The following is a 22210-nucleotide window of genomic DNA, read 5'->3' as shown; positions in this document are numbered from 1 at the left end:
AAAACTTTTTTCTGGAAATGTACTAAGACATGTGCAGTTCCACATACATTGATTACAATTATGAACAAATTTTAGAGATGAATGTCAGAACCTTTTTCCAATGGAGTGAGTTTTAAATTGCTTATTATTTGGTGTCAATATGCAGTCTGTGGTGCAAGGGAGAAGGCTGCTAAGTTTATGGTTAGAGTAACTTTTCCGTCATCTTGTTATGACAAAGCAGGGTTGGGGATTTGATGTTTTGTTTGCCACATCGAGGATCTTTTTTTGTGTCAAGACACAAAAATACAAGTTTTATTGTATTCTCTGTTAGCATTTTTAACAGTGGCGTCGTGTTCTTGTGTTTACGATAAAAGATTTGTGTTGATATATTCCATCAAAGAGGTTTGTCGTGCATCACTTCTGAGCTATTTTGATTGTTGTCATGATGGCACATTCTCTCAGGCATGAGGCCAAAAGCAGAAGCACAACTGAAGGTTCTTTGCAACACCTATGGATATCGTGTGATACGGCAAATACATTTATGTATGTTTCCATTCTGTGAATATCAGTTCATAGACTTAATAGGGCAGGCAGGGTTGGAATACAGATTTTTTTTTCAAATGGTCTTTACTCGTACACATGCTGTTTGAACAGTTTGCATTTAAACACTTGGATTGCATTGACTGCCTATTTGACACTCTTTGCATTAAGCATCATTTGCATTTCCCTTGACCTTGTGTTCCAGATGAATTCTTCAATCATCCATTCCTGGAGGGTACCACTTCAATGAAAAAATGTATGTTTTGATGAATTAACACATTTGTTATAGTTCGATAAGTTTATGTTTTGTAAAGATGATGGTTGGACCGAGGAACTTGTTCACCGGTATCTGTAACTTGTGGGTACACCACAATGAATGCAACAGCACTTGTGATAAATGAACAGTGAAGCTGTGTTCAAAACAGCAGGTACAATACCGAATTTACAGGTAATATTCACAGCTGGATTCAGTCGGTCTGATCCACACACAATGTTCCGTTGACCCTCATGAGCCTGGCGTTCTCTTAATGTTCGATGATGCTTCAGGATGTCCGTGCTTGTCGCTCATCTGTTCCGGTCAGCAGTCATTCTGAACTCCTGAATCCCCAATAGTCCTGGATCCTCCAAATCGACAGATGAATCCACTATGCAGACGTCTTCAGTGTAATTATAGAGCTCAACTGCACTATCAGCCCCACCAGAATCATAAGTATTCTGCCTGACACACAGTCCAAATACTGGCAAAACTCCTACACCCAACATGACTTGAAGCTGTATTATTCTCACTTTGCAAAGCCACTTGTGAGGCATCATGACCGCTTGGCTCCACTTCGTCTCTCTGGCTTGTCTCTCAGAGTTTCAAAAAAAATCCAATCGACTAGCACTGCGGAAATATCTCAACATCTCGCGAACATTCATCAACATTCTTGCAACATCCCGTGTTTTCTCATGTTTTTAAAGAGTGAAACATCAAGGGTTTCCTTAGCGTTCATCATTGGTAAGATGTTGATTACATGTGCCATCCTGATGAGAGCAAATAAGCCCAAAATCCAGACAGTTGGCTCCATTTGATGTTTAACCAATGATGATCTTAAATCTCTATCTTCTGACATGAGTCGCCGGGCTGAAGCCTATGGATTGGAAACGACGCTTTGGTCTGCACATGTGCGGGACTCGCGTCCATTTGAGATCGGGTGGGAGCGTTTCGTCACGTTCCGTACATTTTGGCCTCCATCTCCACCCGATGGCACTTGCCTTCTGGGTTTTTGGTTTGCATTGGCGGGAAAAATCATCTGTGTGGCAGATAAGCAGTTGCTCTTTGTGGATTATGCAGTTTTACCGTGTGAGACATCATCTGCAGCTGATGCTCACCATAACAGCTAAAGCATTCTAATCGCATTTAAACGATGACTGTGGTCATCATTGGTTAGATATTTATTCCATGTGCTGTCCTGATGAAGGCAAGTAAGCCCAAATTCAGGATGGCATGCCGTTGAAGTCATGGGGACTCGCTCTGATGGAGGGGTCCAATTGTATGACCATGTATTCTGGCCCTTTGGGGTTTGATGTGTGTGTGTGTCTGATTACCCAGATGTTTCAGCCTTTGGGCTGAGGGGCATGTGTATGCCAATGGGACTGTCTTGTTGGACGGTGTGCTTTGGCCATGGGGTCAAGGTGCACGTCCCAAGGTGTTTATATGTTTTCATTCATTCTTTTTTTTACCGTTTTTATATAAAAAGGCACTTTCATAATGAAGGCAAGTAAGCCCAAAATCCGGATAGGCGGCTTCGTTTGATGTTTAACCAACGATGACCTTAAATCTCTGTCTTTTGACATGAGTGCCTCTTTTGACATGAGTGCCTCTTTTGACATGAAATGCTTTGGTCTGCACATGTATGGGACTCTCATCCGTTTGAGATCGGGTGGGAGTGCTTCATCACGCTCCATACATTTTGGCGTCCATCTCCACCTGATGGCACTTGCCTTCTGGTTTTTTGGGTTGCGTTGGCAGGAACAATCATCTGGGTGGCAGACAGGCTTTTATTCTTTGCAGATTGTGCGGGTTTACCGTGTGAGACATAATCTGTGGCTGATGCTCACTACAGATAGAGGGTGCTAATAGCATATATATGTATATATGTATATGTATGTATTGAAGCCCTTCAAAAATGACAGGTTGGAATTATTTTATATGGAATATTCAAGGAGACTGGAAGATAGGTTTCATAGCGAGAAGCGTTATTTTAAAACACTACATGTACAAATGTGATCTCATTTTCTTTATCTTCTGGGAAGTTTCATTTTGACAGTACAGCCTTGTGAGCATACCAAGCTCACATTTGCAAAGCTCACATTCACTTCAGATTTGCAAAGCAAATTTCACCTCCCTGTACTTTGTACTTATTGTTAGTTAAAAAAAAGAAAAAGTTTCTGAACACCACCCTTTGAGGCCCGATTTGCAAATCACTGTCAACATTTCCAATAGAAGATGTAATAACTCTTTGATGAAAAGTGTTTATTGAGTTTTTTATATCCTTAAAAATGGACCATAGTGAACACAGTCATGTTAAAAGATTGGCCTTTGAAATGTTACTCAAATTGTATTAATGAAGTGGACAGACATATACAACACTGCGTTAGATATAGGTACCAGGAAGAGTATCCGTTCCAAGTGACAGGAAAAGCTGGCAAAAGTGTCCATTCCCAGTGATGGAAAGTTTAAGTTGATCTGTCAATTTAAATAATATATCATGGACTTCAAAAAGGTCAATTGTGTTGCATTCTTGGTTTCGCTCAGAACCAAAGCTCTGAGCTACTTATATTGTTGCAGATTTTGAAACCTTGTGCACACAAACAGACAGCAGTCCCTAAGCTTAGTTATTTCAATAAGTATTTGTTTATAGTTAGAATCCATCCCCTCTGTCTAATGGGAATTTTGTGTGTGCGCTACAAGTTACTTTTTCAGTTAGTTTTTTTATACATCCTCCACATCTACATCAACTACAACAACAACCACTACAACTCAACAACTACAAGAACGACAACAACATCGCCACCGTCCCTGACTCGACTCGGTTGCCATTACGCTCGTGTTTTTGGCTGGGGACGTGGGCGGAGCTTTCGTCATCTCGGGTTGATTGGTTGGTTTGGTTTGGTCTGGACCAGTTTTTCAAGAGACCGGGTGATCGTGGCGACGGCAGAGTGGTGAGCAGTCATTGGGGCGATTCGCTTGGTCGACGACGGTTCTGCAGACGATCGTGGCAACTGCGAGCATACTGCAGACGGTCTGAGACAGTGGTGGTCGTGGTTGAGCGGTATCGTTCGGGGCGGTGGACTTTGGGTCGTGGGTTCGAGTCCCACCAGTGGTTCGGAGTCGGTGTGGCCGCACGAAGCGGACAGGTATCCCGGTCCGGCTTGACCGAGATAGACCCACGAGGTCCAGTTTCTTTGTGTGTGTGTGTGTGTGTGTGTGTGTGTGTGTGTGTGTGTGTGTGTGTGTGTGTGTGTGTGTGTGTGTGTGTGTGTGTGTGTCTGTGGGCGCAGTCTGTTTAGTAGAATTGTGTAAGTACTTTCCTTTGCTTGTAAATTACCATTTCTTTATTCGTGATTAAGTCTGCTCTGTGTCTCCCTCCCTTATAAATAAACCCTCTTGTTAAATGTTCCAGTTCGTTGCCCGTGTTTTCTTCCATTGACCCAGCACGGTGCGGGTTTGAGGAATAGTAAGGTCGTTCGTGCCGTAAGTTGTTCATTTGGACCGGTGCGGCTTTGGTAACTCCTGCTCGGTTACGCCGGATCCGAGTCGGTAACAGCAACTCAGTCCAGACAAAGTCAGCCGATGGTGTGGTTTCCCCGGTAGCTAGACTGCGTGGGTACATAGGTATATTGAAATTCGGCAATTCACCCTACCCCACGCGGTCGAGGTATTGGCGTCCACGGTCCTTAGGTGACCCGTAGACTCCGGAGTTATCCGGGGTGACGACCTATAAATTCCGGGTGTTCGGTGGGAGACGACTCCACTGCTCCACCTTGTGGTCGTTTATCACCACCAACCCCCCAGCCCACAACAATATCACCTTCCGCAAAATGGTGGTGCAACATAGGGTGGCGGAGTTTGGATTTGTCAAAAATGAGGGCAATATATTCTGGTTGCAAAATAAAATTTGACATAAACATTACTCATGCTTGTTGTCCAGTCATTTCAAAATGAATGTTGAGATTTTCAAATATGTTGAGAAAAAAATGGCGCATGCATGGCATTCCTTTTCATTGAAATCTGTGCGCCAATTTACAACAGTGACTCGCCTTGCTCAACCTTCGCTCACCAAAAACTCGCCACCTCGACCACTAACATCTCCCGCACATGGGAAAAATCATCCTAATTGGCGGTCGTGGTTGAATATCAACCTGCTGGGTCGTGGAGTTATCCACAGCTGATGGCCTCAGGACTGGGCATTCGGGCGGGCGCGCGCGCGCGCGCACACACACACACACACACACACACACACACACACACACACACACACACACACACACACACACACACACACACACACCAAAAAAAGATAAATCCATTAAAAAAAATCCACAATACATTCATATTTATTCTGAATTACATGAACTTTCAGATCCGTAACTTGTAAGACTTTAGTTTGGCACTTGGTCAATCACATGCTCCAAATGTCTACCTCTGCATTGAATACAGATTTGAACACAACGGGTGAAGTTTTTGATTACGTGCTGACATTTGAAAAGTGGCATGGACCTTTCTTTGAGATATCCCTAAAGATTAAAAAAAAAAATGTTTTGGCCTTAGATAAGGGAAATGTGGGGACCACTGGACACTGAAGCAGTGGCCAATTACTCTCTCACCAAAGTGGCTTGTCACCCACTCGTGGGGACTCATTACCATTGTGGGGTGTTCCCCCACGTGCTGAAGCCATTGTTCCTCTGTTCAAAAGGTTCTCTTGTGACCAAGAGGAACCCAGAACTCATTCAGCACATTAATGTAGTACTCATAGTTTATGGTCATGGCATTACTGTCCTCGTCTTCGAACCAGAACCGTCCAATGATGCCATGTTTGCTCATTGCACACCAGGCCATGCACTTGACTGAATGTAAGTCTCTGGCGAACCTTTTTGGGCGGTAGTGTGCCCCTGCAGTAGCCATTTTTCTTTGAGTTGACTTGACCATGAAGAAAAAAGTGAGCCTCATCGGAGAAGAAAATGTTGAGAAAACCAGGCTTCTCAATTTTCTCCAAAAATCACCGAGCCATTTCAAGACCCTTGTTTTTGTCTGGTCAATGAGTTTGTCTGATTTGTTTTCCATGCAGATAAAGTTTTATGTCATCATGGAGAATCCTCCTGAGACTTGACACTGATTGTCCAACGTTTTGGTTGTAGTGATGAAGCAACTTTTTTGGACTTTCTGACTGACTGTTGGACCCTCTCAATGACCCCAACAGTTCTCACTGAAGGGCATCCGGAATGAGTTGGTCTGTCCATTGATTTTTGAGTTTAAGTTGTGCACAGTTCCTTGCTCTCAAAATTTATTCATCCATTTGAATATTCTTTCTTTGCATGAGGCATCTCTGCAGTTACATTTCCTCTTGAACTTACTTTGACTTTGGATGAAGGATTGCGTTTTAATGTAAGATTCTCCACAAAAGGCCTTTTTCTCATTTGTGCAGGGCATTGTTTCCTCCAAGACCTCAGCTATCATTATCTGAAATAAGAGAGAGAAAAAAATAAACCTGAAAAATGAAGGTGAATAAAACAGAGGTGTTTTTTTTTTTTGCACACCTGGTATATCATTATTTTTTTTATTGAAATGTTAACACAATTAAGGGGTGGGATGAAGATGATTTTAGGGTGAGGAATGAAAAAATACTGACAGCACATTCACCTTTTTACGAGACTGCGCAGATATCACGGTCACTCCACATATACGTATAAGCACCTTGCAGTCCTACCAATATCCATGTACTCCTGTATCCTCAATGCCTTTCGGGGTTTCTATCTAATCCCAGTTTAAACCTATCGACTATTTCTGCTGCTGCTACCACCTTTCCAGGTTGACTATTCCATTCCATGCATGTACTACTCACTGATTGAAAGACTGTCTTACTACCATCCAAACTCTCCTCTTCCTTACTTTCACGCCATGGCTCGTGGTCTTGTCACTGTCCATCCAGCTGAAAAACTTCAGCATTTATTTTGTCTACACCCTTCAAATGGACAAGTTTTTTTTTTCCGATGTGTTGTCCGTATTTGTTCATTCCTTACCCTTCAACTCCAAACCCCTCCAAAACAACACAAAACAACAACAAAAAAAATCCTGGTGATGTCCCTGTACCTTCCCCACTGTTCTCACCACTTCTCTCTCCTCCATTAAAATGAAGTCGATAAACTGATAGATTTAATCAGTGTTGTTGATACAGTGCATGCATGATGGGCCAAATGCCCTTCTGTGTTCCTTGTATATCCTATACTGACTGCAATAACTAATCAAAGAAGGTTTTAATGATCACAGATGGTAGTAAATATCATGACTGGACTTTTCCAAATGAAACTAAAGGCACACAGACAGCCTTTGGCCTGTATGTTTCAAGATACTCATGCTTACAGTGACTTGTCATTGTCAGAAAAATAAACAGGTGGGTTAAACTCAAATATGTTTGCCATTTACTCAAGCGATGCAGTTTAACTATTCATGTGTAAGAACATAGTAACATATCCAAACATAATTTGAGCAGAATAAAGCTGTTAATTTGCTGTTTTGTGCTCCTTTCAGCTCTCCCAATCACCGTTCCAGTTTCTGGTTGTGGAACCGACAGTTCCTGCAGTAGCTCGACGTCATCACAGCTCACCTCTCCTCAAGTAGGTCGTCTCTACAGCCGAGCAACTCTTTGAGTGAACTGTTATGCCATTTCAGCAAATTCTGCCTTCTTTTCAGTCATCTTTTCAAAAATCTTTACCCAATTTTTGGTTTCTTCATTCTTGGTGTCTTTCATCCAATTCTTTAATTTACTGTTTCTACAATTTTCAACGTACTCCTGACGTTTTCATTTCCTCTCAACTTGCATTGCAGCTTGACTCTGAGTCGTATTCTCCTGTTGCTCAGATGCTCAAACCTAAATTGACATTCTCTCCCATTTTGTGTGTCAGTCTGGTTTCGAGTCTCAGCGTCTTGCTCATAGCCCAGCTTTGCCTTCTCGTGACGTCTCCTCTGTGGAGGCAGGAGTTTTGGGGGTACTCGGAGGCTCTGGAGAAGCATTGGGAAGCTCAGGAACATTGGTAGAAAGGACCTTATCAGCAGAGGAGGACTTTGTGATGGTTCCACGAAACCTGCCCTCTGATTTTTGTGAGTCTTGTAAATGTGTGCAGAAAATTCAGTTGCATTTATTACTAAATGGAGAAACATCTGTCCATGTGTCACACTTCATTCTAAAGGATTCCTGGTGTTGTAGAATAATAAATAATGGTCCTGTTGGAAAGCTAAGAATCAATTTACTTGTATGGAAAACTAATAATCGATTTGCTTTGAGCCAAGATTTGTGTCCGTTTAATCACAGGTGCCTGTTTTAAAAGCCCTCTTTCCAGTATTCAAGAAGAAGAAGAAGAAGCAGGAATGAGAGCTGAATGAGGGGTTCTAACAGTAACACTTATTCTATGACAGCACAAACCCTTTAGAAGGACAGAGAAGGAGCTTGCAAAATTAAACATAATAATCTGTATTATAAAAGGTGCTGTGCCTGTCTGTTTGTCGTGCTTTAAACTTGAGAACGGATTCATAGATTTCAATGAAAACAATGACGGTTGATTCAGGGAACTCCCAGGAAGGTTGGTGTTGCAAAAAAAAGAAGAGATTTTGTGTATGGGTACACGTAGAAAAACTGCAAATGCCAACTTGCGACGCTGGTTATCCCACACAGAGGGCAGGATCTCCCAGGAATTATTTTTTGTTCTTGCCCCAAAGATTAGCAACCACAGAAAAGATTGGTATTTCTCTCAGCGAAGCGACGAGGTCTTATGTGCTAGTATTTCTCAAAGCGATAGGAAAATACATAAAACTACACTGAAGGGCTCAGCACAGAAACAACAGCAACCACAGCCACAACAACATCAACTACGTGTAATAAAAGATCCATTTTTCACGCGTCTTACTTCATTTTACATCCTCGTTGAGATTCACAGATGGACATGCAATATGCTTGTGAAATGCAACAAGCTGTCTTTTGGTTAAACCCATCAGCAAAGCGACGGGTAGACAGGCTGAGTATCGTGTCAAGTTCAAGAACTTGCAACAGGGTCAGGAACACCTACTGTCATGGCCAAAAATATTGGCACCCTTGTACTTTTTTCAAATAACTCACAATTATTGCTCAAAATAAGTTGAAATTGACAAAAGTATTTTGTTTCCACAATTCTTCATTTCACTGTTAATATTACAGAACCTTTGTTTTTTTGATTCAGAACTTAATATGTCTTTTTAAATCAGAAAATAAAAAGTGGCATTGACACCCTTGATTTAATATTTGGTATCACAGCCTCTGGACAAAATAACTGCAGTCAAGTGCTTCCTCGAGCCATGAATGAGCTTCCTACACATCTCTACTGGCAGTTTGTCCCACTCTTCTTGTATAAACTGCTCCAGTTCTCCCAGATTTGAAGGGTGCCTTCTCCAAACTGCTGTTTTCAGATCTCCCGACAGGTGTTCAATGGAATTTAGATCTGGACTCATTGCTGGCCACTTTAATCCAGCGTTTTGTGTTGAACCATTCCTGGGTGCTTTTTTTTTTTAGTGTTTGGGGTCATTGTCCTGCTGTAAAGAGCCATGACCTTCGACGGAGACTGAGCTTTCTGACCCTGTGTTGAACATTGCACTCCAAAATCCCTCCTTGGTAACCTGATTTCATTCTGCCAAGTACACATTTAAGACACCCAGTGCCAGAGGCAGCACAGCAACCCAAAAACATCATTGAACCTCCTCCATGTTTGACTGTAGGGAAGGTGTCCTTTTTGTTGAAGGCTTAATTTTGTTTTCTGTAAACATAGAGATGATGTGCTTTACCAAAAAGCTCTAATTTGGTCTCATCTGTCCACAGGACATTTTCCCAGAAGGATTTTGGCTTGTTCAGGTGTGTTTTGGCAAACTCCAGTTGGACTTTCTTATGTCTCTCTCTCAGCAGTTGGTTCCTCCTGGGTCTCCGAACATAGAACCTCCTTTCATTGAGTTGGCGACGGATGGTGTGAGTTGAAACTGTTGTACCTTGTGTCTGAAGGTCAGCTTGAATCTATTTAGTAGTTGATCGAGGTGCTTTCTCCACCATTCAAACAATCCTTCGCTGTAATCTTCGATCAAATTCTCTCTTCCGGCCATGTCCAGGGAGGTTGGCTGCAGTGCCATGGTCCTTAAACTACCTGATAACATTGTGTACGGTGGACACAGGAACATCAAGATCTCTGGAGATGGACTTGTGGCCTTGAGATTGTCCCTCCACCCATCAGTACCATACTCTGTGCAGAGCGTTGTTGCTGCCTCAGCAGTCTCCTTGACTATTGGGCACAATCCTGGACGGGTCACCACTCCGACACAGGATACCAGCAAGCTGGCACTCATTTTGCCGAGCTCGGAAGGATGACAGGCAGAGTCAACTCCACCTGGTAAATTCAACAGCCGAGTGGGGTTTGAACTCAGGATCCTAGGATCCCAAGCCCTCCACCCTAACCATGAAGCCAACACCAGACATAGATTGTCCATTCTTGGCTACAATCTTGTCTCTGACCTCCTCAGACAATTTTCTGGTTTTCCTTCTTTTCTCCATGATCATTGTGGTACACAGTGACATAAAACAGCAGAATGACCCTTTTCTCCATTTAAACTGGTTGAATGAGTGATGTTTATATTGCAGGTACCTGCAGCTCACCACAGGTGAGTTCAATTCCAAAGTAAAGGAGAATCAGCTGCTTGAAATCTAATTATTTCAAACAACTTCTAAAAGGTGCCAATAATATTGTGCGGGCCATTTTAGTATTTCTGTGTGGAATAAGCGAATATTTAGTGATTTTTTTTTCAGCCTATTTTGTTTATGTCCCTGCAAACCAAAGAAATACATCTGTGGATACCAAAATATTTTTTAATTTCAACATTTTTCTGGAAGAAATGGTGCATTATTTGAAAAAAGTGCAAGTGTCAATATTTTTGGCCACAACAGTAAGTCAAGTAAATCATGTCTTAACTACTGATTTGGTGAAGAGAATGGTGATGATTGTTTTTGGGTGCTGCCGGTCTTTATTTCGGAGTGAAAGTGGTGCCACCGTGATATCCTCAACCATCCGGTAATAGTTTTTTATTGTCTTTCCTCAATAATTCCAACATAATCTATTGTTGCAACGACCTTACCAGGTGGAGTTATGTCCCCTCCGAGTGCTTTGCTGTGCCGCAGAGCCTCAGCTGAACCTATGTTGTAAGTATGCTCAGGTATTTTAAAGAAATCTTCCCTTCAAATTTCTGAATAACAGTCCTTTTGTTCTCTGGTAAGCTGTCTTGTCCATCTTGGTTTACTACTAGTTCTCTAATATATCATTGTTTATTCTGTCTGTTCCCTTTATCTTTCTCGGGCCCTTTTATGTGTGCAGTGCCTCTCCCTCTCCGTCACCTAGTTCGTCCCCTGCAACCGGCCGTCCTCTTGCTTCATGCCGAGGCTCAGGAAGCTCTCCCAGTCGGTATGGACAAGGAGAAATAAATCCAGCATATGCTCTTACTGGACTTTCTACTTGATGGTGCTATGATAATAGGACTTTTTATATTGGTTACAAAGACTATGCTTCAGCAAGTAACCAACCATAGCTGTTCTCATTTATTAATTGCACCTGTTGTAATATTATGCTGATTAAACTGTTTTTCTCTGGTTCTGGCTGCCAAAGTTCTCACGACACACTACATTCATGACATGTTATGATGAAGCCTGATTTGTTGAAAATGTAGGCAAGTATAGTCATGCTTGATATTCAGATTTGAATTTCAATCGTGGCTATATCTTGACTGGAGTTTGAAGTTATCACCAATGTTTAATGTGCTGAGACTGCTGTTGCTGTTACCACATGGATGTCACTTGAATTTATGTTGCAGACCCAGTGCCCTATGCATCTTGGCATCCCCACAGCCAGTCCCCAGCCAGGTCCTGAACTACCAGCGTATGGAACAACAGCTTAATTCACCAACCAGTCCACCGCATGGGAGGTAATGATAATCTTCGATGGTTCATACTTGTATGTAATACATGAGTTTAGTTTACTGCCTATCAAATAAATGAACTGATGTCCTTGTTGAGATTTTGGCGCATCTTGATGGCAATATGTAAATATGCCAAAGTTATCTATGCATTATAACGCTCTTCTGAGCCAATTTCGTACACGTATCATGCAATCTTTTTGTCTGAAACATTATTTTTATTGCATGAAACGCCAACTGTATCAGTGCCACCTGCGTTATATGGCCAGCGTTGTCATGATTTCTGCGAGTCCATTTGTACCATGATGTGTGGATCAGTGCAGGTGGTAACTTACAACCAGCACACAAACTTGTGTAGAGTAGTTCAAGAAAAACAAAATAAAAAACAGAATTGCTGAGATCAAAATCGATGCATTCATTTTTTTTTTAACACCGTGGCTGGCTGACTGGTCATTTTTGTTTTTGAGAGGTTTTGTTTGGATGGGCAACAGACAAACACCTATCCCTGTGTACCTTTAAGGACTGGTGGTGCTCCAGTTAGGCGCAGTTCTACCAGCCCTCATGGGTTTCTACGCTTGGCCTCCCCAGGAGGGGCAGCCCCAGCTCCGCCACCACGGCGTCGCTCTCTTGTGGGTCTGCATCGCCCTCACTCACCTTTTCCTCTGGGTCTGTATGCCACAGCAAAGATGAGCCCTTACTGGAGTGTAAAAAGTTTAATTTTGTGTTTTTTTTTTTTGTTTTGTTTTTTTCCCAACAAATTACAATTGCACACCATTCCTATTATTTTTGAACCATTCCTATTATTTTTGAACAATTCCTCTAAAATTTGGAATGGACGTGCCTTGGTCGTGATTACACGCAGATCCCTTTTTGTTTTTTAAATTATGCCTCTGTTCATATTTTGGGGGAAGACTAGATCAAAGGTGAAGCACTAAAAATAAAAATCACACATTTTACCTTTGAAGTCCATTGTATTGGAGGTGATGGAGATTAAATTTGGTACAAAGGTGCTTTAAAATAGCCCTGGAAGGGATACATAGAAAAATTTAGGATGACACTTTTTTTTTGAGATTTTGCAGGGGTCAAAGGTCAAAATTGGTCACAAGGTTTCTGGCTTGCCATGCCTCTCAATTTCAACTAATTGGCAAAGCGAGACCCTACCACACCCCTGACATATAAAAACCAGGTGGATAATCACTGGTGTCAAATGATCACAATAAGGTAAAAATGGTCACATAATTCAGGATTTTGGCCGACCAAGCTTTTATATTGAAACCAATCCAGGCAAGATTTGGAACAAATATACCTTTCCATAGCCCCTTCAGATTAAAGCAGGTAAACACTGGTCTGTTGTCTTCCTTTTGCTAGGGGTCAAAGTAGGTGGGAGTGGGGGGGGGTGCTGGGGGTAGACATTGCATTAAGTTGTGAATGTCTGTGAGTAGAGGATAAATGGGGCTTCTGAGGCAGCCATTCAAATGAATGGGGGAAAAGGGAAAAACTTTCTGACTCAAGCCCCAAAAGCCTAAAATAGGAGACTGATTTCCTCCCCCTCCCGTACAAGCAAATGTTAAATTGAGACTTACTGATTAAAGTACTCTTTCCTTTCATATTTTCATTCCATTCAAAGAGCGAACCAATGAATATTTGTCCATGTTCTACTTTGGGGAATAACTTAATTTTCCTATACATTCATCACCATTGAGTATATTCACAAATATTACTTTTGAACTTGGTTCTTGGTTTATGTGTCTTTGTTGAGCAGAAATGAAATGATAAACTTCTCTTAATGCTCTTGTTTGACCACCTCCTGAGCCACATATCATTTTGAGATTGTAGTAAATTGTTTTTCCATTGTTCAATTGATTACCGTCAAAGTTTTCAGTCCATTCAAGGATATTTTTTTTCTTTACATCCTCCAACTTATTTGTAATTAAATGTATTCGCTTATTTGTTTTATCTACTTTTACCCCGGTTATTTCTTCAATAAGACTTATTTGATATTTCTCACATTCTTTATGTTTCCCATTTAAATACCAAGGCTGATTACATCTGCACTCTTTGGTTTGGTTATTGCTTGGTTCTCTCATTTATAAATCAGTAAAAAGACGGCGGAAGCCTGTTAAAATTCCCAACCCAATATCTTAAAACTTATACTTATAACCATAAGGGAGACAATTGATTCCATTCTCTAAAATATATCTTTTATCATCAAAACCTCCAAATGCTTTCTTAATTACCTCTTCTGTATATAATTGATGTTTATAACTTCTTATTGTATTCATTTTTCTGCACTCTTCCTTCTTTAAGGTGAAACAGTTGTAATATTGTTTAAAGTTTATTGTTTCCTTGATTATATTTTTCTTTATTCCCTTTAGCTTCTTATCACACATTTCAATGTTATTATTAGCAATATACGTAAAAACATAAGACTTTGATCTCAATCCCATAAATTCACTCATGACCTTCCAACCCAATTAATCTTTAAACTTACCAATAACCTTTTTATTCTTTGATGAAAACAACACATCACCTGACTTGTAATTACTTGTATCATATATATCAACATTATCAATCATATCCTCATGTACATCACTTGTCTTAATTTCTAATATACAACTCTCTGTATCCATATATAACAATGACACATTATCCTTATACTTTGATTTTAAATTATTAAAGTAATAGTCATACATTAATGACTTTGACAAGTCAAGAATTGATGTTCCTATACAAATAGGTTTATCCATTTCAATGCTCTCTTTTTTTCAAATGAATAGCACAAAAGGTCTCTGAAAACACCTCCGCTCGTTCAAAACTTGGTCTGTTAATTAACTTTGAAGCCTGTTTCCAAGATGTCGCAATTTTTATGTTTTGTCGATTCCTAACATTTTCCATTGTCTTTCCAAATACAGTATTATTTATTAATTTATACAAGTCCTTCTCAAAATCTGTTTTCGCTTCTGTACTCATTTTATTAAAATCAATATACTTCTTTAACCAATGACTGTTTAAATTTCAAAATCTGATGAATTTTCCTCACTCTCAACCCAGCAGATAAGTATTGTCTCAAGTTCCTTTGATGCAAAACAACTTTCTTTATCATTTAATGTTGTAAGTAGTTTTTCTGGAGATTTACCTTTTATATTGAATGACTGTTGGTAATCACTTAACCATTCTTTTCTTGGACTTTCTTTATCAGGGGCATAAGGTCAGTCTTTATGTTTGTGATGAAGTTCTTCTGGATATTTTAAATCAACCTCAAAATAATATTCAACTTCAGCTTCATCCAATTCTTTTTGAGAGGAGACAACAATGTCTTGTAAAACTTTTTCGCAATGTTTTTCTTTAACCCATTTAAGTTTTCTATGAGGTAAAACTTGAGACATAGCCCACCCATACAAATTGTTAGCATCATAATACATCAGGTAAGAGTTGTCTTCATTCTTATTATAATCAGGAAGATATTTGTTATTTGCTTTAGCATATCTCTTGGAACATAGTTGAGATATTCCTCCTCTTTTAGCCTTCTCTCTCATTAAAAGCATATCTTTGTCACTGATTCATTCCAAATTTTGTTTTGTCATTTTTAGCATTGCACTCCAAGCCAAACCCCAGGCTGTGTAATGGTGAACGGGGTCTAATCCAGAAGAATTTTAATTATGACAGACTGTTCTAAAAGTTTCTAACATATCAGCCAATAACAATACATCAGTTTTAAGATACATATCATGATATTCTCCAAGATCCTTTATATTAAACTTCTCCCAAACGTTTTTAGATTGTTTGTAATCTCTATCGGAAATACGAGTTTTATTCAACTTGCCATAGAAACTTTCCCTTGAAGGAAGTTGTGTTTTTTTTCAACTTCTCATATGAATCCATGTAGTCATATGGATATATTGCCTTTCGTGATGCGAGATCAATCTCTTCTTGATTTGAGAAATGTGATTAGATTCGGTAAGTTTTTAATATTTGATGCTAAGTTAGATAATGGACTTGCCATAAACTTGTATGTGTCAAGAAATCTGATATGGGTTATGGGGGATGTATGAATTGTTTTTGTGAATGAGATGTATTTTTGATCTGTGTTAGGAATGGCAGAAATATCTCCAGATGTCTTTGAAAGTTAATTTATCAATAGATGTGTATCCTTGTGAGCGTTGTTAAGAAAGACAGGAATAAAGTTTGGGGGCTTGCAATTGAGATTACAACGGGAATGAGCTGGACCTCATATTTACCAGTAAGATGACAGTGATCTATAACCTTGACCTCTCCCTCAATTTTCTCCTCACAAATATGACAGATACTGTTCTTTCGAAATTCCTTTTTCTCTCCCTTTGTTAATGACATTTGTTTATAGGTTTTAACCATTATTTCTCTTAGTCTTATACAGTCTTTTTGCAATCATCTTACAAACTCCTCTGAGGCATCTTCTCCTCTATAAAGTTCTAACATGTTGTATTCATCACCAACAGATGATTTGATATAATAACAGAAACCACAAGGAGTATGTTTTTGATATTTATTTGTGGATAATTTATTTGGATTTGGAGAAACAGTATCCATCTTTTCAAGGATACTTTCAAAATCAGCATATATCACAAACGGATGTTTTTGTTGGTTTGTTAAAATCTTTGAATGATATTTTTGAACCTGCTTTTGGAAAATTGATTTCGGTTGATTTATGATTACTACAATATTTCAAATGTTGATTTAATCGTTCTTTTGTATGAAAGGAGTTGAGACATCTCTTCCAAGGATACATTTTACATTTTCTCTTGTATAGTTATGATTTGGTTAATGTTGATAAATTTTTGATGAAAGAATAATGTGATTTTTCCTTTGAAGTAAAGTGGAGAAGGTCAATGTGTGTTTTATCATTTTTATCGTTGTTTGAAATTTTTAATATCTAAACTTTGTTTGTATCCATTAATCCACATACATAACAGATAGATTATTCATTTTCTCAAATTTTGGAATATCAATGACATTGGAAACTTTAAATGTATTCTCGTATTTCTTATAATGTTCAACCCTTTCAGGATTCCATTGTGGAGGATGTAAGTGAGCAAGAACAGACCACAGAAAACATTTATTATCTTTGTTTTGAATATTAACAACTGCTTTCTTAAGTTTTATCTCTTTTGGTAAATCAATATAAGAAGAAACTTGAAGAGGATCTGATTTTAAGATGTGTATATCTAAAAAGATTATTTTTGTAATAGCAAATCCACTACCGACTACAGTGTTATCAACATCTTGTTCTTGTCTCTGGAGTTCATCGTAAACATCACATCTTACAAAATCTTGAAATGATGAGATAAAGTGAGGGGTTGTCCTCATATAGGGAGTAGTTTCATCACCTTCTCTTACCATATTCAATTTTACTCCCATATAAAACTTAAAAGTTTTCATTTCACTTAATGTGTTTTTAATTATCATTTCAATACTTTGTTTTACCATATCAACAGCTTCAATGATTGAAGATGGTCTAGGGCAGGGGTCGGGAACGTTTTTGACTCAGAGAGCCATTAAAGCAAAATATTTGGAAATCTATTTCAGTAGGAGCCATATAATATATTTTAAGACTGAATTCAACTAAATGTGAGTATAATAAGCCTCTGAATTTATTCTTTTAAATAATGTTGTTATAATACTCACCATTAATGGGGCTTCTGGTGCTGCATGGATTTGCTGATGGCTTTGTAGTCTGGTTGGTACTTGGTGAGGTTAAGCTTCATGCAAGCGTTGAGGCTTTCATCCGTTAGACGTGATCGTAGGTTGGACTTGATGTTTTAAGATGTGAGAATGACTGCTCACATGCATACGTAGATCCAAACAAGGTCAATACAGCAATACTCACACGCTGCAGTGTGAGGTGTGTGACAGGAAGCGCGTTCCTAGTTTTGATAATCAGCTGCTCTTCGGGTTGAAGTTTTTTCATTTCTGTCCACATGTGCTTGCTCGCCAACTCTGCTTTCTGTTGTGCGATTCTTTCCAAATCTTCATTCAGTGACTTGAACTTATTCACCCACATGTCTGAGGCCTTCAGGTCAGCCACTTCTGCTTCAATATCTCTGACGGAGACACCAGGAATGTAACTCAGGTCGGCTGTGTTCAGTGAACACTCGTTTGGATGGGTGATGAACTTAAAAAGACGAGTGTGCTCACGAAATTCTCCAAAGCGTGCTTTGAATGACTGTAGGAGACTGGATGTGAAGCCAGCTAACTGGTGGAGATCAAAGTTTTGAGTGGGCTCACTTGCTGTGCATGCATCTTTAAATTGTCTCAGTTTTTCAAAATGTAGTAAACGACCTGTTTCAAGATCCATGATAAAGAGCTCCAGCTTGTTTTCAAAAGCAAACACGGCTTGTTGAAGGGATAACACTGTATTTCCAATGCCTTGCATTTTCACATTGAGCTCGTTCAGATGTTCAGTCATATCCACGAGATAGTAAAACTTGAGGAGCCACTCAGTTTCGGCTAGCTCAGGATGCTCAATCCCTTTCATTTCAAGGAAAGTCCGGATTTCGTTGAGGCAAGCCGCAAAACGGCTAAGCACCTTCCCTCTTGACAACCAACGCGCATTGCTATGCAAAAGCAGACCGTGATAGTTATTTCCAACTTCATCCAGCAGTGTTTTAAACTGGCGAGCATTTAAGGCTTGGGCAACAATAAAGTTGATCACACGAATGACCAGCGACATCACTTCGCCAAGCTGCCCATCACACATCTGAGCACAAAGTGCCTCCTGGTCTAGAATGCAATGGAAACTTAGGATGGGTCTATTTTCATGTTCACGGAGAAGCGCCACAAATCCTTTGTTTTTCCCCACCATACACGGAGCACCATCAGTACACACTGAGATAAGTTTATCCATTCGTAGATTTTTTTCTTGAGCGAACTCCATGAAAGACTTGAATAAATACTCACCTCTTGTGGACCCTTTTATTGGCAGAACAGCAAGACTTTCTTCTCGCAGTGTATCACCAGCAGCATATCTTGCAATCACACTGAACTGCGACAAATGGCTTACGTCTGTTGACTCATCCAAAGCCAGGGAAAAGAACGGCGCTGTATTTATGTCCTTCACTTGAGTTTCCTCCACTTGGTTTGCCATCATGATGGTACGATCATGAACAGTTCTTGCCGACAGAGGCATGTCTTGTATCCGTTTGATTATCTTGTCTTTGTTCGGAAGATCATCAAAAAGTTCATTGGCGAAATCCAGCATGAACGTTTTTGCATACTCGCCATCTGTGAATGGTTTTCCGTTCCTCACTATTGCTAAAGATCCAGCAAAGCTGGCGGAATTATAGTCACCTTGCCGGGTCCATATGCGGAGTTGCTGCTGGCTGGCTTGCACCCTGCTCAGTAGCTCTTGGCACGCTTTCTTTCTGCTGTCTCCCACAGGGTATTTTGATGCAAAGGTAGCATGGCGCATGTCGAAGTGCCGCTTTATATTCGACCGTTTCATCGATGCAATTTTGTCATTGCAAATTAGACACACCACAGAACCTGCTCTCTCCACAAAGGCGAATTCTTCGGCCCATTCGTCCTGAAATGTACGATACTCCTCATCTTTTTTTCTTTTCGCCATCTTCTTCATCGAAGGGTTAGCTTTGAGCAAATGAGAGAGAGGGAGATGTTGACCCAAGTGAGTCTGGCTGGCCTGCGCACGGGCTGACATACTCGAGAGGTGCGGCGCGGCCGGCCGACTCTGGGATGCTGTCGCCTCAGCGGTGGCGCGTGATTGGTCGAGATGAATTTCGTGACGCGTCTCGGCGGCGGCACGTCATTGGAGGAACCGAAATCACGAGTCGCCTCAGCGGTGGCGCGTGATTGGTCGAGATGAATTCCGTGACGCGTCTCGGCGGCGGCACGTCATTGGAGGAACCGAAATCACGAGTCGCCTCAGCGGTGGCGCGTGATTGGTCGAGATGAATTCCGTGACGCGTCTCGGCGGCGGCACGTCATTGGAGGAACCGAAATCACTACTCGCGTCGGCCGCATGACTGGACGAAACAAAAACCGCTTCAGACAATTCGGAGGTGTTTTTTCTTCTCTCCTTCTGCCAAGTTCAGCCCTGCACGTGAATGAAGCACGACACCATTCAAACTATAGGTAAAGCTTCTGTGAGAAATATTGGGCTTTCCAAGTTTCAAACTCCAATTTTATCTGCGAGCCAGATGCAATCATCAAAAGAGCCATACCTGGCTCGCGAGCCACACGTTCCCGACCCCTGGTGGTCTTGGGTCTTGAAAGTGAAACAATCTTATTTTTATATGTCCTTTAAATGTCCCATCAGTGTTTTCAATAGAGAATTTAGTGGCACCTTCCCTTTCTTCATTGTTCTTGTGATTGAAGGTGTTTATTATAATTTTTTTTAAAGAATATCATTATCACATCTATCACAATGTTTTGTTTCTTGGTCAAGTGGAGATATTTGTCTGAAAATATTGAATGTGTGTTTGTTCGTTTGAAGGTGTTTTTTGTCACATTTATATTCATGATTACAAACATCGAAGTACGTTTTATTCACCATATTTCTATGACAAAACTTTGCTTAAAATAAAATTTTCTTGATGAAAATTTTGTTTAATTTATAGGTGAATCTGTGCTAAAAACCATTTTATACTCCAACTTTTTTCACTTAATAAATACAATGTATCAAGACACAAAAGACAAGTTTCAATCAATCTCTTCATTTGTAAAAGATACTGAGAAACATGTCTAGGATGTAAAATTGAATAAAGATAAATATAACAACTATTGGATAAAAACAATTATGGTGAATAATATGAGTTCTTCAATTTCCTTCAGTGGATGGGCTTTTAGTATATCTGGAAGAACATCAATTAAAGTAGCTCGAACAAAAGTTTCTCCTCTCCTGGCAATATATTCAAAACGAGAAAAGCAATGAAACAAGAAAAAGTATCAAAAAAGAAAAACCTTATGGATGAAGCTTTAGAAAGAAAAGATAAGACCATCTGTAATATGCAAGGAGAAATTTGTATTTTTTTCAACAACTCTAAAGATGTAAATCCTGATGAAATAAAGAATGTTAATTTATCAGGTGAAATGACATTTTGTTTGATAGTCGTTCAGGACCATTTTAAAATTTCCTTTCATGTAAAAAAATGTAGTCGTTCAATCTGTTAATGAAGAAAAGTATATAGATGCAGATGGTAATGTTTTCTCTACTAATTAAATATGAGTCATTATTCATGTGAAGATTTTGAAGATTATTAGAGTGATGATAGTATCTCTGTTGGAACAAAAGACAGTTATGATACCGAGAGTTTGTGTTCAAACGATAGTTAGGAAAGTAGTTTTATAGATGATTGTGAAAGTACCGAAGATGATACTGAAGATGAATTTTATTTGAAGTAAAGTTTTACTTTATAAATATGAATGGTTTCCTTGATATTGAGCCACTTGAATTCCCTGATTCTCCATATGACAAATTTGAGAATTGTCCTGCATGCGATAGAGTGGGATTGAACACAGAGTCAAAAGCCGATAAACAATGTATATTCTGTGATTTTCTTCTAATTAATGATAAAAAAATATAAAAAGGAATATAATTCTTTGAAATTTATACCAAAAATGAATTACTTTACAAGATTGATTAGAGAAATGAATGTAAAGTATGAGGGTGATAACACAGCTTTCCTTACAATGGAAGAAACTGAACGTATGAGAGAAATGTTCAAAGGATTGTTGTTATATATTATGCACGATTGCCATTCTCAGGGAAATAGCAACACAAGATATTGTATAAATAAAATAATGGATTATCTTGAAATTAAACCCAAACTTGGGATAAAATATAGAGTTTCTAAAAAAGCCAATAATCAATTAAATAACCTGTTGTCCAAATATATAAATGAATGATTTTTTACCCATTTGGGAAAATAAGATAAAATTTAACGACCATAAAAATCTTCCAAATTCATCAAGATGTCTCATAGTTGGTTCAAGCGGATGTGGAAAACACTGCTTACTTTTAAAGATGCTCCTTACTCCCAATTTTTAGATCCTCGGAGAGGATCTCTAAGTCTTACTCACCTTGTTGTTCTTAATCTTCTTCTTGTGGACTTTTTTGTTTCACAGCATGCAGTTTTCATCCAAACTTCCTGAAACTTGGCAAATATATGTAAAAATACCCTGCGCAGACAGTAACCAGCTCTGATTTTGAAAATGCCTCCTAGAAAAAAGTTATGACGTTAAAATATCTCCACCAATGGAAATCGCCGAAACAATTATCTCCGAAACTTGGCAAGCTTTGTGAATTCTGTTTGCGGGAATTGAACAGGGCATTAGCAGAGATTAATTACCGCACATATGATACATCACTATGATGTCATATCAATTTTTTTGACGTCATTCCTATTTTTTGACATTTTTTGTTTCACAACCCAGAGTTTTCATCGGATCTTTGTGAAGCTTGCCATG

At 39.5% G+C, this 22210-nt stretch overlaps 1 protein-coding gene across 3 annotated transcripts in view; it reads left to right on the top strand.

Moving 5' to 3' along the window:
- Positions 1-22210, top strand: part of LOC147025706 (serine/threonine-protein kinase ULK2-like) — a 157411-nt gene that overhangs the window by 55453 nt on the left and 79748 nt on the right. For 2 of the 3 annotated variants that reach the window (XM_085880388.1, XM_085880390.1), the window contains 8 exons: positions 442-522; positions 725-775; positions 7310-7395; positions 7684-7879; positions 10925-10985; positions 11158-11244; positions 11651-11761; positions 12273-12418. In XM_085880388.1, coding sequence (XP_085736514.1) covers positions 442-522; positions 725-775; positions 7310-7395; positions 7684-7879; positions 10925-10985; positions 11158-11244; positions 11651-11761; positions 12273-12418 — 819 coding nt within the window. The remainder of the gene's footprint in view (positions 1-441; positions 523-724; positions 776-7309; positions 7396-7683; positions 7880-10924; positions 10986-11157; positions 11245-11650; positions 11762-12272; positions 12419-22210) is intronic. The other variant, XM_085880389.1, reaches the window with a different exon arrangement.

The sequence above is a fragment of the Eptatretus burgeri genome, chromosome 5 (genome assembly GCF_056783735.1).
Source record: "Eptatretus burgeri isolate ZD-2024b chromosome 5, Ebu_testis_v1, whole genome shotgun sequence".
NCBI lineage: Eukaryota > Metazoa > Chordata > Myxini > Myxiniformes > Myxinidae > Eptatretus > Eptatretus burgeri.
This window is presented reverse-complemented; position numbering and strand designations above follow the sequence as displayed.